General features: G+C 41.4%; 1 protein-coding gene, 1 long non-coding RNA gene and 1 pseudogene across 5 annotated transcripts in view; 2 read left to right on the top strand and 1 right to left on the bottom strand.

Annotated features, from left to right (window-relative positions):
* EXOC6 (exocyst complex component 6) overlaps positions 1-22,308 on the top strand; it is a 344,161-nt gene that overhangs the window by 119,680 nt on the left and 202,173 nt on the right. The window contains exon 1 of one of the 4 annotated variants that reach the window (XM_026481663.4): positions 14,998-15,135. The exons of 2 other annotated variants lie outside the window; for them this stretch is intronic. In XM_026481663.4, the coding sequence (XP_026337448.1) occupies positions 15,035-15,135 (101 nt within the window). In that variant the 5' untranslated portion in view covers positions 14,998-15,034. Of the gene's footprint in view, positions 1-14,997; positions 15,239-22,308 lie in introns of those variants that run through there. One more of the 4 variants, XM_026481660.4, reaches the window with a different exon arrangement.
* On the top strand, positions 6,021-6,530 carry LOC113243085 (chromobox protein homolog 3-like; annotated as a pseudogene).
* On the bottom strand, positions 11,539-15,249 carry LOC113243173 (uncharacterized). The gene is made up of 3 exons (XR_006408045.3): positions 15,012-15,249; positions 12,571-12,706; positions 11,539-12,214 (listed from the first exon to the last, which is right to left on the bottom strand). It is a non-coding gene; the product is annotated as an uncharacterized LOC113243173 (long non-coding RNA).

Genomic DNA, 22,308 nt, shown 5'->3' with positions numbered 1-22,308 from the left:
GTGTGGGAAAGGCAATCACTGAATTTGATAGCAACAGTCAATAAATATTTATTGACTAATATTTGTTGATTAAATAAAAGGATTTTTTGGGGGGAGGTGTTGTCTCTGCACCCTCAGAAAGGGTTAGGGCCCTGTTGCTTTGAAATACACTACAGTTTAAATATGAGTAAATTTCTCCCAAATATTTAAATTTGGTTTTGCATTAAATATACGTTGAATCTCTTCAAAGGGCCTAGTGTAGTGTTGGGGGCATGGGAAGACATTGATATTTATTGGTTGATTCTTGGATTTTCAATATGATGTAGGTGCAGTTGTGAAATAATTACAAATCTATACAATTTTTCCTTACACTTTCATTTTATCCAAGCATTCATGTACAGCCCATGAAGAAGGGAAGGTAATTTCTACCCTATTTAATAGGTAGAAGAAACCATAGCTTTTTTTTTTTTTTAAGATTTTATTTATTTATTGGACAGAGAGAGACACAGTGAGAGGGACAGAGAGAGACACAGTGGGGGAGGGAGAAACAGGCTTCCTGCTGAGCAGGGAGCCCGATGCGGGGCTTGATCCCAGAACCCTGGGATCATGACCTGAGCCGAAGGCAGATGCTTAACGACTGAGCCACCCAGGCGCCCTGAAACCAGAGCTTTTTAACTAATAGGAAACTGAATAATTTTTTTCCATATGGAACAAACTATACTGTACCAGCTCCTTCTAGAACTTATGTATTTGCCTGGTGGCTAGATCAGAAGTCTAAAGGGGAACAAAAGGATGAGGGGAACCTAGATATATGTTAGTTACTGTGGCCTCTGCTGCTGTTGCTGTTTCAGATCTCTTGGCCTTCAACAGCTGACCCTCTCCACCTCTTCCCTGGTCTCACAACAGTGGTTAACACCCACACATGTCATCCAGCCATGGACCTATCTTCCTGGCTAGTCTTGCGTGGTATTGGACCTGACTTGCTGCTTTGGATCTTGGAGCTTTCGTACCCTCTATTGTTAGGACAGATATTCCTGGTCTTATACCTGGTCTTCCTAAAGAAGAAATCAGTGTAGATCTGGCTATCACAGCACTCTCCTAGTGGCACCTTCAAGAGGGCAGACAACGTTGATATTTTCTCCAGGTGTTGCCCTGTGGCCACCAGAGTGGACCTGCAGTGCCTACTGTTAGCTTCATGTCTGGGTTATTGAACAAGGGGTCAGAACATTCTTTTGCAAAGGCTCCTGCTAAAACATCCCAATGTTGTTTGGAGGGTAGACACAGAGCTCTTAATAAACCTTTATCTGGGACAATATTAACTAAAATTAGTTTTCCTAAACTTCTGCTTTAATCATTGATTAGATGAGGACTTCTTAGACTGGCATTTGATGCTTTTTTGCACATATGTGTGCATGTCATTGATGTTCCGATGTCATCTATTCTTTTCCGCTGTTCTTACAGAACACATCAGCTCCCGTGGTCAAAGATGAGGGTTGGAAAATCAAGACAGGACTTCCATTTTGGCTGAACTAGACTGTTTACTGTTTGATAATGTGTTCTGAGATTTTCTTCCTCCTGTGTCCATGGTTGTATTATTATTATTATTATTATTATTATTATTATTATTATTATTCACCCATAGCCCTGCAACCTGTCTTGCAGGGCCTGGTTCAAATGCTCTTTCTTCTGTGAAGCCTCTCCTGATCCCCCAGCCACATGTGAATACTCATCCTTTGAAGCCCGCAAAGAACCCAGGACATTTATTCTGACTTTAAGCATGTGTGTTGTTATTTTATAACCATTTTCAGGTGGAAAGATTCCTGAAGGCAGGAACGTATCTTCCTTTTACCTTTGCATCCTCAGCAGAAGAGTCTACCAGCAGAGTAGCTCGATAAATATTTGTTGAACTGACCTATATGAGCTCCTGAATTAATGGTGACCTTGTGAAGCAAAAGAAAGAAGGCAGTTGAGAGAGAAAGTCATCGTTTGAGGGAAGAAGAGGAGGTGGTGGAAGTATTTGAATAGCTACAAGCTCTAAAGCAGAGATGGTGGAGACTGGATTTAGTTGGACGTAGATAGGCCAGCGGGGCTGCACAGGCCCTGCTGGGGGCCCTGGAATGGACAGTGAGGGACGGGTTAGGACATTGAGAGGACAGGGCTGGCAATACAGGAGGAAACATTCTCAGGGAAAGCCCTGCGCCTGGGAGTTGAGAGAGCTCTCCTGTTCACTTGTCACAGAAGAAAGGCATTGCTTCAACAAACATTTCCTGTCGTAAACTCTTCAACTCTGTTAGCTTCCTTCCCCTGCCCACCTTGTTTTCCAGGTAGGGAGTCTGAGGTGTTCTGCTCAAGGTCAGGGTTCAGATCAGAGCCAGGTGGGGTTTGCTTCTCTAACAAGGGGATCTCCCCAGGGCTCAGTGACTCAGGACTCAGACATGGTTTCTGCGTAGGTCATTTGAGGGTGACTCAGCAGCTCTTCTTTCACAGGGTGCAAGCTTCCTAGCGCTCACCCCCACACTTCATGCGCCGGATTGGGTCTCCTCTTCCTGAGGAGTTGTGGGGGGTTGCTGAGACCAGGAGTCATGCTGTTGGGGAAGGTCAGTAGTCCATAGTCTCTTTCACTCTGCCTATCTTGCATTCCCCCTCTTTCCAACTTCACACTTGGCTGCTCCCAGAGCAAGCTTCTCCCAGATAGTCAGCCTGTCTCCTGCCTGACTCCCCCAGTGGGACCTTGGGTGTGCTCTTTGGCTCTTTTTTTTTTTTTCTTTTTTTGTGGAAAAGTGGACAAGAATCAGATGATTCTGAGGTCCTGTGGTTGTTTTCATTCTTTGTGTGAAATGGGACCGCTGCCTATAGTATTAAGTTTAAAGGAGAGAGTTTTGGGAAGAGCTGAGATACTATATTTTTCCATGATTTGTGTTGCCAGAGAAATAGCCATTAAAGACATCGCAGGCAGCTCTAACAGTGGGGTTGGGAATAAAATTCCAGGGTAGGAAAGCAGAATTTGATATTAGCCATGCAGATGGTGAGTGAGTTTAAGAGAAAAGGGAGAAATGTTGAGAAATGTCTGGGGCTAGTGCCTCTGTTGCCTTAGCATGGCTTTGCTTTGGGCGTTGAGATTGCTGGTAGGCTGAAACTCACCAGCAGGTGGCAGCTGGAATCAGTTTTGCTGCCCTAAGCCTTCTGCCCTGCGCGTAAGTGTTTTCATCATGTTACCACCATACGCTAATTGCCACGGGATTTTCTCATTCTTTTTTGATTTTCTGACTTTCGATTTCTGACTCCAGTCCTTCCATTTGGCTTAGATATGTTCAGCTCCTTGCAGCTCCTGAAGCTGGGGGCATGCCTGTCCTTGGTAGGCTTAAGGGCTGTTTGGAGCCACACAAAAGGAAAGTACTAACGCTGGCCTTGTTCAGCCCAACCGACTTCCTTTAACAAGGATGGGCACTAGGTCTCAAGCAGCAGATCAGTTCCAATGCATGGGAAGTGGTTGCCTGAATCTCACACTGAAGTGGTTCTGATAAATTAGGGATGGCAGCCATGGACTTCGGATAGGGCAGTAGCCATGTTCGTAACATTTACCATGTTCACGCTGGAACTTCCTGCTGCCAGGCCTTGCCCATTAGACGTGCCCTACCCCATGGGTCCTGACTCCAACCTGGATGTTGCCTGGGCTCATTATGCCTCTTGGGGTCTGGCATGTATGTTGCTGGCCTCTTAGAACAGGTCCTGAAGTCACAGCATGTCTGAAACCATTTGGGTTCACAAGTCACAACATGTTTTATTGCTATAGCTGACCCTGAGGGAAGATAAGGGCAGGTTGAGGGTGCTGCACACTTAGCGGGAAGTAGAGAAAGGGGACATGTCCAAAGAAGGCCTTACAGAGGGCTGGGAAAAATAGGAGGAAAAGGGAATTGTACAAGATGACGTACCAGAAGAAATTTTTGTAATTGTTTTATGATAACATAATTGTTTTACACTTGTATTCACAGACTCTCTTGGGCTCTTTTCCAAAAGCTGACCATGAAGTTTTACCAGTTTAAGAGCAAACAGGATATTGTTATTTCTTTGACTTTAATGTTTTTAGGAATTAAGAGAACATGCTTTTAGGAAAGGACAGAAAACATTTAAAAAAATCCAACTGATAATCTAAACTGTATACAATAAAATCTGGGGATGACATACTAAAATTATAACTAGTTAACACCTGTAGACATTTTACAATGCTCTTGCTATATATACCTTCAGAAATGTAAGATTTCTCTTAGATCTTACCCCATTAAGTACACTGATTAACATCAAAGGCCCAGGTTTTATTAGTTGTTTGATTTTGGCTTTAGTTTCTGAAACTATAAAATAGGGATTAAGGAGTTTTTTAAAAAAGATTTTATCCATTTATGTGAGAAACAGAGAGCTCGTGAGCACGAGCAGGGAGAGGGGCAGAGGGACAGGGAAAGGGAGAAGCAAACTCCGCCCACTGTGCGCAGAACTGAGCCTGAGTGAGGAGGGTGTGACCCCAGGACCCTGAGATCATGACCTGAGCTGAAGGCAGACACTTAACCAGCTGAGCCTACCCAGGTGCCCCTAAAATAGAGATTATAATACAACGCGTCTCAAATGGTTATTATATACAAAGTGCTTAGCACAATGCCTGCCTAGCACATTGTAAATGCTCAATAAATATTAGCTATTATTATTATTTACATCTTATTTACATCTGGGATATATATTCCAGTATAACTTAATAAATATATACAGTGTTGAAATAAACAAACACAACATCTTAAAACTGTGGGCGCCTGGGTGGCTCAGTCGTTAAGCGTCTGCCTTCAGCTCAGGTCATGATCCCATGGTCCTGGGATGGAGCCCCACATCGGGCTCCCTGCTCAGCGGGAAGCCTGCTTCTCCCTCTCCCACTCCCCCTGCTTGTGTTCCCTCTCTCGCTATGTCTCTCTCTGTCAAATAAATAAAATCTTTAAAAAAAAATCTTGAAACTCTGAGTAAGTGGGAAATACTGAGTAATGTGAATTTTATTTTGGTTGTGTAATATTCAGGGGAAAGAGGTATCCCTTTTTCAAAACCATATTTACTAATGCTTATATTTTATACTAGTGTAATATCATTACCTCATTTAATCTCTGGTGAGAGTGGTGTAGTGTGCTACACGTTGTGGATATATATGGAGTCCAGAGAAACTGTCCAGGAATAAACGTGGGCACAACCATGACAGAGGCCCACCTGTCTGCAGCACCTCAGGAAAGCCCCAGTGAGAGTGAGCTGTGTAATTGCCAAACTTCTGAACATTTAAATGGTAGCATTCACTGTTTGATCTTCAGTGCAACACAAGAGAAAAGCCAAAAAATATTTTTATATCTGGGAACCAAATATTTTAACCAGGGAGACAGTTTTGTTTCTTTACCAGTTAAATGAATGGACTCTGGAGCCAGAGGATGTAGGTTCAATTACTAATAGAGCCACTGAAAGGATTACATGAATTAGGCATGAAATATATTTAATGTAATGCCTCATGCATAGTAAATGCTCACTCACTCATTTGTTCATTCATTCAGTAAATAAATGTTTATGGAGTGCCTCCAGTGTGGCAGGCAGTGGTCTAGGACAGTTGATCATTTTGCTGGTGATAGAACAAGATGAAGACCTGGACAGTCCCTGCTCAAAGGGAGCTTGTATTTTAGTAAAGGGAGCTAGGAATAAACAAAAAAGTGGTGTTGTGGCAGTTCTGAGGCCCCTCCCCCTCAGATGTGGCTGGAGCTTGAAGCATGCGGGGGCCTGGGACACTGCAGACCTTGGGCTGCTAGGGGGTGGTGAATAATAGCTCAAGTCTGCAATAAAAAATGGCCTCCAATTAAACTAGATTGCAAAGAATGGTAAAGAAGGGGCGCCTGGGTGGCTCAGTCAGTTAAGCATCTGGCTGTTGATTTCAGCTCAGATCATGATTTCAGGGTCGTGAGATTGAATCCTGTTTCGGGCTCCACACTGGGTGAGGAGTCTGCTTAAGGTTTTCTCTCTCCTCTCCCTCTGCCCCTCCTCCCTCCCTCTCTAAAAAAAAAAAGGGCGGGGGGGGGGAAGAGAATGGGAAGAGTAAAAAAGCAGAAGAGGCAGAACCTGAGGAATTTGTGGTGGAAAAAGCACTGGGCACCGTGTGGTGAATGGGAAGGTGGAGTATTTCCTGAAGGGGAAGCGGTTCACAGATGCTGACAATACTTGGGAACCTGAAGAAAATTCAGATTGTCCAGAGTTAATTGAAGCATTTCTTAATTCTGGAAAGCTGGTAAAGAAAAAGGTGGTACCAAAAGACAGTCTTTACCTGACAGTGAATCTGATTATAGCAAATCAAAGAAGAAAAGAGATGTTGCTGATAAACCAAGAGGCTTTGCTGGAGCTCTTGGTCCTGAACAAATAATTGGTGCCACAGACAGCTGAGAAGAATTCAAGTCTCTCATGAAATGGAAAGGTTCAGATGATGCAGACTTGGTGCTGGCAAAAGAGGAAAATAGGAAGGGTCCTTAAATTGAAATTGCTTTAAAAAAAAAAAAATTTTTTTTTTTTAAGTAGGCTCCATACACAGGGTAGAGCCCAACATGGGGCTTGAACTCATGACCCTGAGATCAAAACCTGAGCTGAGATCAGGAGTTGGATGCTTAACTGGCAGAGCCACCTGGGTGCCCCAACTGTAATTGCTTTTTTAAAATTTTTAGAAATTTATTTATTAGAGAGTGAAGAAGGGCAGAGGGACAGGGAGAAAAGGAGACTCCTCGCTGAGTGTGGAGCCTGATGCAGGGCTCAGTTCTGTGACCCTGAGATCATAGCCAGAGCCGAAATCAAGACTCAAATGCTTAACTGACGGCCACACAGGCACCCCTGTAATTGCTTTTTATGAAGAGAGACTAACTTGGCATACACACACATACACACACACACACACACACATATATATAATCTCAGTCTTGGTTTTTTGATTTATCAGTGTGAAGAAATAACATTCTAATGGAAACTAAGTTTGATATGTTTATTTTGAAGTAGTATTGGGGGAGTTGTTGGGGACTTTTGCATCCATAGCACTGGTTACTTTGAAGAAGTAAAAGCTTTCTGTAGTTGCTTCCTTTATCGGAAAAGAATATTTGAGACCACAGTATATTATTCCCTTGCATTAGAGAACACCTTTTCTAAATGTTGGGGGAGGGGCGCCTGGGTGGCTCAGTCAGTTAAGTGTCTGACTTTGGCTCAGGTCATGATCTCAGGGGTCCTGGGATCCAGCCGGGGAGTTAGGTTCTGCGCTCAGCAGGGAGTTTGCTTCTCCCTCTTCCTCTCCCTCTGTCCCTCCTCCCACTTGTGCTCTCTCTCAAATAAATAAATAAAAAAAAAAAATAAATGAATAAATGTTGGGGGAAATCTTCATAGTTGTTAATCAGAATTTGAATTTAAATTCTATATGCCTGAGGACCATTCTAGGCTTTTTGTTTATTTGGTGTGTGTGTGTACTTCAAATACATATGTAAATGGTTTTCTTTTCTTTTCTTTTTTAACATTCACCGAAACAAAAACAGCATTTTATAACCATGAATAACCCTGTTTCTGGGATGCCATCATTTTCAGCAACCTAAGAAATAAATCACTTTAAAGTTAAATTTAAATTTTTCCTGAAGCTTTAGCCTTTCAAATTTTGTAATTTATGGGACAATTTAAATATAATGTAAATAATTTAAATTGGACAATTTAAAAGCAGCCATATCAGAATCCATATCCATATCTACAGTCAGATAAATGCAAGTTTATTTGCAAGATCCCTAAAAGGAAAATATTATCACTGCCAACAACCTCCCCACCCAAATGAGAAAACTAGACAAGTCCTAGTGTGTTTTAGTTAGGTAACAAAATCTAGTTAAATGGAAACTTAAAGGTTCCTTCTAGTGAACCAGTCTTTTTTTTTTTTTTTTTTTTAATTTATTTGAGAGAGAGAGAGAAAGAGAGAACACGAGCAGGGGGAGGGGCAGAGGGAGAAGCAGACTCCCTGCTGAGTAAGGAGCCCAACATGGGGTTCCATCCCACGACCCTGAAATCATGACCTGAGTCAAAATCAAGAGTTGGATGCTTAACTGACTGAGCCACCCAGGTGCTCATAACCATTCCTTTTCTAGAAGTTGAAATCCCTATGCTGTATTGACTAAAAGGTCATGATTCATGGAATGTCTAAGACTTTGTGGAAACCTAATCATAATCAGATAGTTAGAGATGTTGGCAATTTAGGACTTGCAGGAATAAATGCGTGAACAAATGTCTGTAATCTAAATTCTTGACCTGGATGTTTTTTCTTAACCCCAACTCATTCCTTACATGTAGGCTCAATCTTCTCACTATTTTAGTTACTGGTTCAGCAAAAACCAGGGAAAACAATAACTCGGTAGTCCCAGTGTTATCCAACTGCATATTGTCTATTGTAAATACTGGTAAACGGTGGTCAATAAATAGTTTTATATTTTTAAAAAAGTGGTATTAAGTGCTATGATGAAGAACAAAACAGGGTGAGGGCTACAAAGGTCCAGGGATGCTGTTTTGCAGAGTGGCCAGGAAGTAAATGTCAGCTATTATTATTATTTCATTACATTAGTTACATTTCTAAATCCATTTTGCTGAAAGAAGAAAAATAGGACAAGTGAGAGAAGAGAGAGAAAGGGCAAAAGGAAAAAGGGAAGCTAAGTGGGGCAGGAGTGAGGAATAGAGAGTGCATTGAACAGGATAAACAGAAAAAAAACAACAATGAGGAGAAGAAAGAGAAGAAAAAAATAGTTGATGTTATAAGCCGGGAGTGGGAGGGAAGAGGAAGGAAAAGCTAGAATGGAACTCAGAATAATATTACTCTTCAATTGCTCAATGGACTTGAAAGTGTTTAGCTTTGGGATGGGTGAGCCAATGGAGCTTTCAGGACATTGTTCTGAGGGTAGGACTAGCGACATAATTTGCCAGACCCAATGCAAAATGAAAATGCAGGCCCCTTTGTTCGGAAATTATTAAGAATTACAAGATAAAGATGGCAGAGCATTAAGCCAAGAGCGACCACATAGGTCAGATACCAATGAACCAGCCCTGTCTAAGAGCTTAGCACACAGCCTGGCACACAGCAAGCATTCAGTAAAAACGGTTGTTGAATGAACAGAACCAGAGGCTAATTACTTTTGAACTTCTCTGAGGACTGGCCCATATTTCAGAAAAACTGACTTTATTTGGCTCCAATTTCAAATTTCCTTCTATTGTTCTCCACCATGGCATCCAGATCTTTATGGAACAACAGACTCCTGGACGTGGTTTTTGCAGCAGGAATCCCCCCGAGGCCTGACTAGGCTTGGTTCATATCCTCTTGCACTTACAGAGTGTGGCCACTTGAGGTCACTGCACCAACAAGGCAGAAGTTGAAGGGCTGCCCCCGTCAAGATGGCCCCAAACACTGAGTGGCTAAAAGGCACCAGGAAAGGTTAGTTATTAAAGCCAATGTAAGGTTGCCCGGGTGGCTCAATTGATGAAGTGAAGGCCTTCAGCTTGGGTCATGATCCTGGAGTCCCAGGATCACCTCCTGCATCAGGCTCCCCGCTTAGCGGGGAATCTGCTTCTCCCTCTGACCCTCTCCCCTCTCCCCTCTCATGTTCTCACTCTCTAATCTTAAAAAAAAAACAAAAAAACCCAAAAAACCCAATGTGTAAAGACTGCCTCTCCTTTACATTTTGATACAGTTCTACAGTTACATTAAGTAGGACTTTCAAACTCCTTAGGAAACATCTGAATGATGTTAGCCAAGCCCTGAGAAGGTGAAGATCAGGAAGTCAGCTCTGGGGTTCCCAGGAGTAGGGACAGAGTCATTCTGTAGAGATGTACCCTTCCTTATGAAACATGGTTTCACTACATCAAGCTTAACATCAGAAGTATCTGCATGTGGATCATTCACTTAACTATCAACTGGGCTGGACAGCCAACAAAGCAGACATTGTCCCTGTGCCAGGAAGTGGAGAGAGACTCAGCAATCTGTTTACCACCACAATATGTGCCTCAAAGGAGGAGCACTGCCTCCAAAGACAACAAAGAAGCACTTGACTTCTCCGAGATCCAGAGGGATCACTTAAGTGGATCTGGAACCAAGAGTCTAACCTAAGGACATGCTCCCATTTCCTCCTCTATAGCAGGAAACAAATTTCAGGCAGTTTCCACCTATCAGGCATTCAAAAAAATGAAATTCAGGCTCAGAAAATCCTGATATAAAAGGAGGATACTTGGTTAATGATTACAAAAAGAACATTTTTGTGTCTGGTTTTTATTTGTATTTTATCAAAGAGGAAGCTAAATTCTGGGCTTCCTGGTTTAAAAATAAATGTCTGATAGTCCTGGTCTCTAATGCTAATGTTGATTGAGCTCTGGGCTAGACATTATGCAAATATTATCTCTAATCCCCACACAACTTGGTGAGCTAGGAGCTGTTATTGTCTCTAATTCACACTTGAAGAGGCTTAGACAAGTTCACTAGCTCTTTGTGGAGGCCCAACATCTAGTAAAAGATGAGTTGGAATTTGAACCCAAGCAATTTACCAGACCAGCGCAGCTGCATTCTACAGCCTCCTTCTGAGGGAGGAGCTTTGCCAAGATTGGTTGTTGAGTCTGCAGACAAGTGCCTCAAAGTAGAAGTCATTAACGCCTGAGAGCATATTTACAGGTTAAATCCTACTTTGATGGATGCATTCCTACACAGAATGTATCGCCTGTCCTGCCAGTCTTCCTGGTTTACCTTTCTCCTCCCAGTAGTCCTGAAGTGAGATTTTGAGTGGATCTGTGGAAGTCAAAATCCACTGGCTGAAAAATAACCCAGTATGCATGTGCAGTCTGCCTGTGTGTGCCCCACAATCATCCAACCTCCTTAGACCAGACTGGTTAAATTATCTATCCCATGGATAGAACAACATTGGAACATGCTTCTTGGCTGACTTTTTTTATTAATGGGAGAAACAGGAACTGGTTAACAGCTCCATCTTCTTCAGCTCACTAGCTGTGTGGCCTTGGACGAGTGACTTAATTTCTTTTTCTTTTTTAAAGATTTTTTATTTATTTATTTTTGAGAGTGAGCAAGAGAGAGAGCACATGAACAGGGTGGGGAAGGGCTGAGGAGAAGCAGACTCCCCACTGAGCAGGGAGCCTGACATGGGACTGGGACCCTGGGATCATGACCTGAGGCAAAGGCAGATGCTTTTCCCACCGAGCCCACCCCAGGCGCCAGACAAGTGCCTTAATTTCTGTAAGTCTGTTTCCTCATATTAAACTGGAGATAGTGAAAGTACCCCCATAGGTTTAAATTAAATTTCAATAAAATTAGTATTAATTAAATTCCCAGTTAAATTACTGATTAAGTTAGTAAAGATTAAATTAGATGATATAAAGGGCTTAGCAAGTAGTGCTCAATATATAGCTATTATGGTTTTTATTTTGGCCTATAGCTGAAATTCTTTATATTTTAGAAATGTATCACTTAGAATAGAATTAGAATAGGCATTTTTTGCACATTTATGTATTATATCTGTGTCTGAAGTTAAAATTTGTATAGTTATCTAGAACATTTAGCTTTAAATTCTTAGCAAAAAACTTCAGGTGCTAACAGAACTGTCAGCAGTCACAAAGGGAAGCAGCAAAAGCTGTTTCAGAAGGAGAAGTGGTATATGGACTTCCTTCTGTCTTGACTTGAATTGAGGGGAAGATACTGCTGCTTATGTTGAAGTAATCTCTATGGGCAGGTGTTGAAACAGGCCTGGAGTGAGGAGTGCCAAAACGGGGCTGGCTTCCCAGAATAGGGGCTGGGTTTGGGTAGATGATGTCAGCATTGGTGAAGAGATGAGGAGAAGGTCTTGGGTAGTGAATGGTCAGAAAAGGAATGTTCCATCAGGAAACAGTCGCCAAATAAGAAGGCAGCCTATACCACTTGCCCTGCTCTCTTCACCTTGCTTTATTCTTCAGAATAATGAATTCTAGCCATGCATACCGACTGAGCTAGGATGGTCTGCCATTTCCTGCGGAGGGAACTGGCTTCCTCTTCTCTTTGTAGGAAGATATAATATTTGTCTTCATTTTATATATTTTGGTTTCAGGCTCAATTTTCAAAAGGTTTATTTTCTTCTCTCAAGAGCCGAACCTGCAATTCTTATCTGCTAACACCAGGTGCCTCAATCCTTGTAGATGCAGTCAGCTAAGAAAAAAATTCAGTTTTTTACTACTCAATGGAAACCATGACATGAAGAGCCCAAACAATGGGGTCCAGGTACTGGGGTTTGGCTTGATTTAAGGAGAAAATTCAACATATAAAAACAAAGTCCATAAATACTGTTTCTTGCGTTGAAGCCCTTGATACAAGTGGGCTTCATGGAATTTGAGGTACACATTGTTATTAGTACAGATTTCTATTAAGGCAACTGAATACAGCCATATAAAATGTTACATTGATGTCAATATGTAAAGAGCAAATTTGAAAAAATGAACTTTTTACAATTTGGTAATTGTTCTAATTCCAAATTTTTACCAATCACAGATTAATCAAACTCCTACCTTATGCTCAGACCTGTTTGGCATGCTCCTTTCTAACTCATCCTGAATTGTTTCCAGTTACTCCAGAGCTTCAGTATTGTCTGGTTTCAAAACCTCTCCAGCTTTCTCTTAGCCACATGCAGAACTCCATGGGGAACTATAGGAAATGGCAAAATTAAAAAAAAAAAACAACAACTCAACTCTGAACTTAAGGTCTTTAACATAGTGTGACAGTGCTGGTGGCCTTGGGAAGAGACTTTTTTGTTTTGCATATTCTTGTAGTGTGAGAAAGCAGAATTTTCCAGAGAATATCTGGATTCTTCTGTACCATTGAGACAGTGGAAACAGGCTTGTGATGGGGTTTCTTGGTAGAATGCGCAGTTGGATGTAGCAGAACTTCTTTAATCTTCCAATCCAGTAATGTACTAAGGTCAGTTGCATTTTGATTCCCTGGGGGCCAAGTGTACAAAAACAAACAAAACTCACAGATGTATGAAAAGGAGCTAATCAAAATAACAGCACACTATTAAAACAGTTGGTAGTAGAGTGGACAAATGTGCTAAATTGAATCTAGAGTTAGCAGAAAAGGCTGTGATTAGATAAGGGAACTTTTCTGAAGGAGATATATTTGAGTTGAATTTTCCAGGGAGGACAGAAATTTCAGGTTAATGGAAAGGAGGGCATTTATATTTGTTAGTAATGTTTATTGGGTCTTTACTATATGTGGCAGGCAGAATAATGGCTCCCCAAAGAGTTCTGTGTCTTAATCCCTGAAACCTGTAAATATGTCATACATCACAAAAGGGATGTTGCAGAGTGATTAAGTTTAAGACCTTAAAATGGAAGATTATTCAGGATTATATGGTTGGGTTCAAACTAATCACAGGGGTCATTAAGAGAAGAGAATCTTTGATGGCCTACGTCAGAGTCAGAGAGAGGTGACTACAGAAGAATGGTCAGAAAGATGCAATGTTGCTGCTTTAAAGACTAAGGAAGGGGGCCATGAGCCATGAAATCTGGATAACCTCTATAAGCTGGAAAAGGTAAGGAAATGAAATTTCTGGAAAGAAACACAGTCATGCTGACACCTTGATTTTAGCCCAGTGAGACCCTTGTTGGACTTCTACAGAACTGTAAGATAATAAATTTGAGTGTTTTAAGGCACTAAGTTTATGTGGTAATTTGTTACAGCAACAATAGCAAACTAATATAATATGAGGTAGGGATAGGAGGTAGATACAATTGTGGTCATTTACAGATGGGGAAATTCAAATAGATAGTAGGTTCTTGTTCAGTGTCACTCAGCCCTGAAGTGAGGGAGCAGGGAATTAAATTGAGGATACTAGTCTTCAGAGCTCGTGCAGTACCACCTCCCAGGAATTTTTGTGGGGAGGAGAATGGAGGTAAGCTTCTAGTAAAAGCTCACTGAAGAGGGTAAGTGACACAACTGGATAGTAAAGAGCTTGGTTCACTCAAAGGGGAGTTCAGAACCTTGGGTTAATGGGGACAGGAAAACAGTTGTCCCACCACAGGGTTAGGTTTGCACTCCCTGGTTATCTTCCTCAGTCACTGCTTTGGTCATGACAAACTGGTTTATTCGGTGTCCCACAAGTCATTAAACACGACTCTTCTACACTAGTACTTTGCGGAAGCCACCCACCTCTTTCCCATCTCTCTGATGCCTGCCCCTCTCAAGAGCTTCCACCCCTCCTCGTCCCAGCTACAACCACTGGAAGGCACTGGGTTCAAGGATTTCAAGGCCTAAGGCATGAAGTCATGCATTGCTCTGGACCTCTCAATATCTTTGCCATAAAGTGTCATAGTTTTTCGTCATTTAATTTTCCTGGTGCTTGTGACTTATTTACAAGGTGACTGGCCACTGAGAACTTTCTGCAGGCAGAGACATGAATGCACCCCGAGCGGCAGTCATGGTCGTCAGCTGGGATCTTCTTGGTACATTCCTAAAATAAATCTTACTCCCACACACAATTTTGATTTTCTGGAGTGTACATTTTCTTTTCTCTGATTCTCCGCCTCCCAGTGTACATCAGGCCTCCTTGTTAAATGTTCCCGCAGCTTTTACTACAGGTCGAAGTTGATTATTTAATTGTCGACCTGCCTCATTATTAAGGTATCTCGAGCGTGTTAGCAGAGAGTCTGGCACACAGAATACAAGAATATGTGGTAAAGCCAGGCCAGTCACTACATAGCAAGTAGGGGCAAGTGGAGGGGGAAAGCGAAAAGCTACGCGTCTTCATTCCTCGCCTCGGGCAGCACCCTGCGCTCTGACAGGTGCTGGAGCTGAGACCTGGGTCCGGTCGCGTGTTCGCATGCTGCCTCCCCTCCCACACCCTCCGCGCGCCCCCGCGCTGTTTCTGCGCTCGCCACGCCCCCCTCCCCGCCCCCTCGCGCGCGCGCCTCAGGCCGCTCGTCCCCGCTGTCCGCGCGGCGACGCGCCTCACCGGCTCCTCAGCTTCCAGCCAAGATGGCGGAGAATGGCGATGGTCTGGGCACCGTCCCGGAGCATGAACGGATCTTGCAGGAGATTGAGAGCACCGACACCGCCTGCGTGGGGCCCACCCTCCGGTAAAGCTCTCATCCTTCTGGGACCTCGGACTGCCGCCGCTGGCCGTTCATCAGGAGCCGGGCGGGGTGTCCGCCACCGGCCGCGCGCGGAGCGTACCGACAGGTGGTGCGCGCGGCGGCGGGCGGGGACGTTCCGGGTCGGCGGGCAGAGACCTGGGCCGGACCCGGGCGGGGAGGGGCGGAACGGGCGGCTGCACCTGCCGGCACGGCCGGCCTCAGCCCCGGGAGCTGTCACCGCGCGGCCGGTGGGTGTGGCCGCCGCGGCCCCTCTGACCCCGGGATCTGCGGCGCCGCCCGGCCCTGGCGGCCTGGGGTCCCGAGGACGCGCCTTGGGCCTCCCGGGCTCCCAGCTGGGCTGAGGGCGGCTGTGCTGGGGCGAAGGTTAACTGCCAGCAGCCGGCGTGACTGAGATGCCGAGGCACCCGCAGGTGGAAACCCTGGGGCGCAGGGCTGCAGCTGGCGTGGGAGAATTGAAATTGAGCGGGAGTCGCCGGCACCATTATCCCCCAGCGCGGCCGGAGTGGGCTAGAAGGGAACGTGGGCTGGCGGGGAGGAGCTGATGCTCAGGAGCGCGCTAGTGTGACCGAGCGCTCGCTCGGTGAGCCTTCTGGAGTCAGGGAAGCTTTTCCTCACTTAGAACGTTTCATTAATTTTGCATTAACTTTCCCGTTTATTTAAAAAAAATTCCACCCTTTAAAAATAGTACTAGGTAATGAATATTCCAGACTGAATACCTACCGCCCTAATAATAGAATTTTAGCCGGGCACTGGTGTGATCCATTAGATTAGGTTAAGCATTCTCGTCAAGAATAAGTGCCTTTTAAGGGCGCCTGGCTGGCTCAATGGGAAGAGCATGCAACTTTCGATCTCCGTTTCATGAGTTCGAGCCCTCTGCTGGGTGTAGAGATTATTTACAAATAAATAAATAAACTTCAAAAAGTGCCTTTTAAATATAAGGTTTTAGCTTTCATAATGATGATAATGAAATCATTCACGTATGGAAGTTAGGAGTGATTGTGTTTAACATTATAATTCTCTTCAGGAAACACTTAGAAATGAAGTGCTGTATGTTTTGTGGACCTGTGGATGTTGTATCAAGTGAAGCTATTTCAAATTATAATGTAAATCCACCTTGCCCTGAGAGTCTGGACTGTTTTGCCCTGGTCCTACCGCTGGCAAAGTCTGCAGTCATGGACAAAATCATTTAAGTTCTTTGAACTTCAGTTTTCTTACTCCTGTGCTTGGGTAGGGGGTGGGTATTTAGATGCCCGGGACATTAGAGACCTTGCCTATTTGTTCACTACTGTATCCCTAACACCAAGCGTGTGGTAGGCACCTGATAAATGTTTTTGTCACATGAAGTTCTTGCTGTGATATGATAAGCGTAATTAGTACATTTCCCTAATTTTCCAGCATAATGATTTCTTTTCATAAAACGCTATACATTTGGTAACAAAAGTAGAAAACATAGATTAAAAGGAAGCTTTGTTTTCCTCACTGCTTGGTGAACAGTATGTGGTATAATTATCAGAACAGCCAATTTTTGAAAATAGTATGGGTTATGAGGGAGATACTTCCTCTTGGGAAAAAAATGCTAGGCACTATCTTTGAAAAGAGATGAAATTAACTTAGAAGAAAGTTTTGAAATATATTGAAAGACTTTTGTGACACAAATAGAGTATATGTGTTCACAGTGTTATTCTGTTCTCTTTTGCTGGGCAATTGTGTCACCTCCTCACTTTGTTGAAACCTACGCTGTTTTCTTTGGCCAACTCCAGTGACTCATACTTATCCTATATATATATATATATATATATATATATATATACACACACACACACACACACACACACTTGTCATCTCATTTACAAGCTGACTCTCTACACACACATAGAAGGCACTGCTAGCAGACCTTTCTCTTGAATAGTGTTTAAGCTTTTACTGTTTTTTTACCTGCGTTTCACTGTTAATATTAAAATTTTAAAAATCCTTTTTATCGGAAGATAAAAAGTAGAATAGTGAAATGAACCATCATGAAGCCATTATCTTGCTTCAGTTCAACCCCCAGCCAGTGCCATTCGATCTGCTCCCCTATCCATTCTCCCTCACCCTGCATTATTTTGAAGCAAATCCTGGACATCAATTTATCTGTAAATATTTTGGTATTAAGATTAATTTTTGTGGGGTGCCTGGGTGGTTCAGTTGGTTATGCGTCTGCCTTTGGCCCAGGTCATGGTCCTGGGGTCCTGGGATCAGGCCCAGCGTCAGGCTCCCTGCTCAGCGGGGAGCCTGCTTCTCTCTCTCCCTCTGCCTCTTCCCTCTGCTCACGCTCTCTCTCTCAAATAAATAAATCTTTAAAAAAGATTAATGTTTGTTACTTCCGAATTATCTTTTAGTTGGCCTGTTGGCTTACAATGTTGTTACTATTCTTTTTTTTTTTTTTCTCAGTGGAAGACTTTTTTAGCCTCATCTTTTCCTGATTTACTTTTTATTCCTGATGATTAAATGAGAAGCATGTTACACACTTTTCACAGGGGCTGGCATACAATATGGTTCTTTGACCACAGTGGAATTAGTTTAGAAGTCAGTAATAGAAAACCGGAGAATACCCAAATATTTGGGCACTGAATAATGCACATCTAAATAACCCTTGGGTGAAAGAAGAAACCAAAAGAGAAATTAGAAAGTGTTTTTGAACTGAATAAAATGAAAACACGTTAGAATTTGTGGGGCACAGCTAAAATAATACTTAGAGATTTATAATGCTAACCTTCTCTACTGGGAAGGAATGGTTCCAAATTAATGACCTCAGCTTCTAACTTAGAAACAAGGAAAAGAAGAACAAATGAAATCCATAAGAGCCAAAGAAAGGAGCTGGTAAAGATTGGAGTGGAAATCAATAAAATAGAAAATAGAAAAACAGAAAGTCAGTGAAATGAAAACCTGGTTCTTTTGTAAAATTGGTAAACCTCTAAGAGAAGCAAAGGGAGAAGATGCCAATTACCAGGAACTACCAATTCCTGATACCGTATCAGAATGAGAGAGGTAACATCACTACAGATTCTACAGACATTAAAGGAGTATTAGGAATAATTTCATGCCAATACATTTGACAACTTAGAAGAAATGGACAAATTCCTTGAAAGATGCAAACTATCAAAGAAGATAATTTCTCCAAATTGGTCTTTAGGTTTGGACAATCTCAGTCAGAATCCCAGCAGAAGTTTTTTTGTAGAAATCGACAAGCTAATTCAAAAGTTCACATGGAAATGTATAGGACCTAGAAGAGTCAAACTGACTTGGGAAAAGATGAACAGACCTGGAGGACTTACACTACCTGTGTTTAAGGTTTATTTCTAAAGCTATGGTAACCAAGCCAGTGTGGTACTAGCATCAAGATTAACAAATACATCAGTGAAACTGAATAAGAGAGTCCATAAATAGATTCACACATATGGTCAATTAATTTTTGACAGAAGTATAAAGGCAGTTCATTAGAAAAGGATAATCTTTTTAAATAATGGTGAAACAGTTGGATATCCATATGCAAAATAATGAACTTTGATCCATACTCTATATTTAAAAAGTAACCCAAAGTGGATCATAAACCTAAATATAAAATGCAAAACTAGGGATGCCTGGGTGGCTCAGTCAGTTGAGCGTCTGCCTTTGGCTCAGGTCATGATTCCAGGGTCCTAGGATTGAGTTCTGCATTGGGCTCTTTGCTTAGCTGGGAGCCTGCTTCTCCCTCTGCCTACTCTGCCTGCAGCTCTCCCTGCTTGTGCTTGCTCTCTCTGACAAATAAATAAAATCTTTAAAAAATGATAATAAAATGGAAAACTAAAACTCTTAGAAACCATAGGAAAAAATCTTTGTGACTTTGGTTAGGCAACGATTACTTATATACTATTCCAAAAGCATAATCCATAAAAGAAAAAAAAGTAAATTAGACGTCAACATTGAGAACACATGGTCTTGAAAGATACTATTAAGGGAATGAAAAGCCACAGACAGGTAGAAGATACCTGAAAATCACATATCTCAAAAAAGTGTCCAAATTGTATAAAAGAAGTCTTTAAGACTAGGTAAGAAAGCAAACAATCCTATTAAAAAATGGGTAAATGATTTAAATAGAGACTTCACAAAAGAAGGTACACACAGGGCAAATAAACACATGAAAAGATGGTTAACAACATTAGTCATTAGAAAAATGTAAACTAAAACTACAACATTGAATCATGCTTTTGGAATGTCTAAAATTAAAAAGACTGACCATACTATGTATTGGTGAGGTGGAACAACTGGCACTCGTGCTGCTCTGGGAATTTCATAGTGTCATTTATCAGGTTGGAGAAGTTCCCTTCTATTCCCAGTTCAATGTTTTTATTATGAAAGAGTGTTCAGTATTTCAGATGCTTTTTCTGCATCTATTGAGATGATCATGTGGTTTTTAATGCCTTATTGTATTTATGTGGTATATTGCATTAATTGTGAGGTATAAACCAACCTTGCATTTGTGGGGATAAATCCCACTTGGTCATAGTGTATAATCCTTTTTATATGTTGCTGGATTCTATTTGCTAGTATTTTGTTTAGAATTTTTGCATGTGTAGTCACAAGAGATATTGGTCTATTATTTTCTGGCGATGTCTTTGGCTTTGGTATGTGAATAATAGTACCTCATAGAGTGAGTTGGTTATTGAGATGACCATGTGGGCTTTTTTTCCCCTTTGTTTTAGTCATGTGATGTGGTACGTTGATTTTTTTTTTTTTTAAACTGTTGAATCTCTCTTGTATTCCTGGGATAAATCCTGTTTGGTCATGGTATATAATCCTTTTACTACATTGTAAGATTTGGTTTGTTAGTATTTTGTTGAGCATTTTTGCATCTATATTCATAAGAAATAGAAGTCTGTAGTTTTCTTTTTGATGTCTTTATCTGGCTTTGTTATTAGAGTGATGCTGGTCTCATAGAGTAAGTTAGGGAATATCCCTTCTCTTACACTTTTTGGAAGAGTTTGTGAAGGATTAGTGTTAATTCTTAAAATATTTGGTGGCATCCATCAGTGAAGTCATCTAGCATTTCTTTGATGAGAGGTTTTTTGTTACTGATTCAATCTCTTGTAGAAATCTGTTCAATTTTCTAGTCTTTCTGAGTCAGTTTTGGTAGTTTGTATCTTTTGAGAAGTTTGTCCATTTCTTCTAGGTTATCAAAATTGTTAGCATGCAATTGTTCATAGCATTCCCTTATAACCCTTTTTATTTCTGTAAGGTCAGTAGTAATGACCTCTCTTTCATTCTTGATTTTGGTAATTTGAGTCTCTCTTTTTTCTCTTGGTCAATCTAGCTAAAGATTTGTCCGTTTCATTGATCTTTTCAAAAAACCAAGTAACTCTTGGTTTTATTGATTTTTGTCTGTTGTTTTCTAATTATTTCATTTGTGTCTAGTCTTTATTATTTCCTTTCTTCTGCTTGTTTTGTGTTGGTTTTCTTTTTATTGCTGCCCTATGATGGAAACTTAGGCTCTCGATTTGAGATCTTTGTCATTTTTAAATACAGGCTTTTGCAACTATAAATTTCTCGCTAAGCCCTTCTTTGACTTCCTCCTAAAGTATTTTAAAAATTTCTTTTATGGGATGCCTGGGTGACTCAGGTCACAGTCCTGGGGCCCTGGGATTGAGCCCCCATGTCGGGCTCCCTGCTCAGTGGGGAGTCTGCTTCTCCCTCTGCCCTTCTCCCCTGCTTATACTCCCTCTCTCAAGTAAATAAATAAAATCCTTGAAAAAAAATAGTTTCTTTTGTGATTTTTTCTTTGACTCATTGGTTATTTGGAAATGTGTTAATTTCGTGAAATTCTTAAGTGTCCTGTTATTTCTAATTTCATTACATTGTGGTCAGAGATCATAATCTATATAATTTCAGTTCTTTTAACTTTATTGAGGCTTGTTTTATGGCTTAACTATGCTCTATCCTGGAGAATGCTCCATGTGCACTTAAGAAGAGTGTACCCTGCTGTTGGGTGGAATAATTCTATAGATGTCTGTTAGGTCTCTTTAGCTTATAGTTGTTCAAGTCTTCCTTTTTGATGTTCTGTTTCCTTCTATCCATTATTAAATATAATGGATAGTTTTTGCTTCATGTTATTTTGGGCCTTGTTGTCAGTATGCTCTCTATGTGTATACTTGTTATATATTCCTGGTTGATAGATATTTTACCATTGTAAAATATTCTTCTTTATCTGTAGACTTGTTTTAAGATCTGTTTTGTCTGATATTAGTATAGCCACTCTAGCATTTTTATGGTTGCTTTTTGCATGATATGTCTTTTTCTGTCCTTTTACTTTCAGCCTGTTTTTATATTTGAATCTAAAGATTGCCTCCTACAGATAGCATATTGTTGGCTCTTGTTTGTTGTCCAGTTTGACAGTCTGCTTTTTTCTTTTTTTAAGATTTTATTTATTTATTTGAGAGAGAGAGAGAAATCACAAGTGGGGGGCAGAGGGAGAGTGAGAAGCAGACTCCCTGCTGATCAGGGAGTCCAACTCAGGGCCCAATCCCAGAATCCTGAGATCATGATCTGAGCTGAAGGTAGACGCTTGACTGACTGAGCCACCCAGGCACACCAGCCTTTCTTAATTTTTTAAAGATTTATTTATTTTAGAGAGAGCAAATGGGAGAGTGGGGGAAGGGGCAGAGGGATAGAATCTTCACGCAGACTCCCTGCTGAGTGTGGAGCCTGATGTGGGGTTCAATCTCATGACCCATGAGATCACGACCTGAGCCAAAACCAAGAGTCAGACACTTAACCGACTGAGCCACCCAGTTGCCCCAACAGTCTGCGTTTTGGTTCAATTCTTTAATCTCCTTATGGAATTAATATTGTTATTTATATAGTTGGATTTATTTTACTGCCATTTTACTTTTTGTTTTCTCTCTGACACATTTCTTTTTTGCTCCTGTGTTCCCTTTGTAGTACTCTTTTTTATTAAGTATTTTCCAGTATAACATTTTAATTTAATGATTTTTTTCAGTATCTTTTAAAATTATTTCTTTTTGGTGGTTCTCAGAATCGACTTCAGATTTATTCTAACTTAAGTCCAGTGAAATACAGAAACGTTACTACTATATACCTCTATTTTCTCTTACCATTTTTTTTTTAAGTACACCATGGGCA

Source organism: Ursus arctos, unplaced genomic scaffold (assembly GCF_023065955.2).
Source record: "Ursus arctos isolate Adak ecotype North America unplaced genomic scaffold, UrsArc2.0 scaffold_7, whole genome shotgun sequence".
Classification (NCBI taxonomy): Eukaryota; Metazoa; Chordata; class Mammalia; order Carnivora; family Ursidae; genus Ursus; species Ursus arctos.
This window is presented reverse-complemented; position numbering and strand designations above follow the sequence as displayed.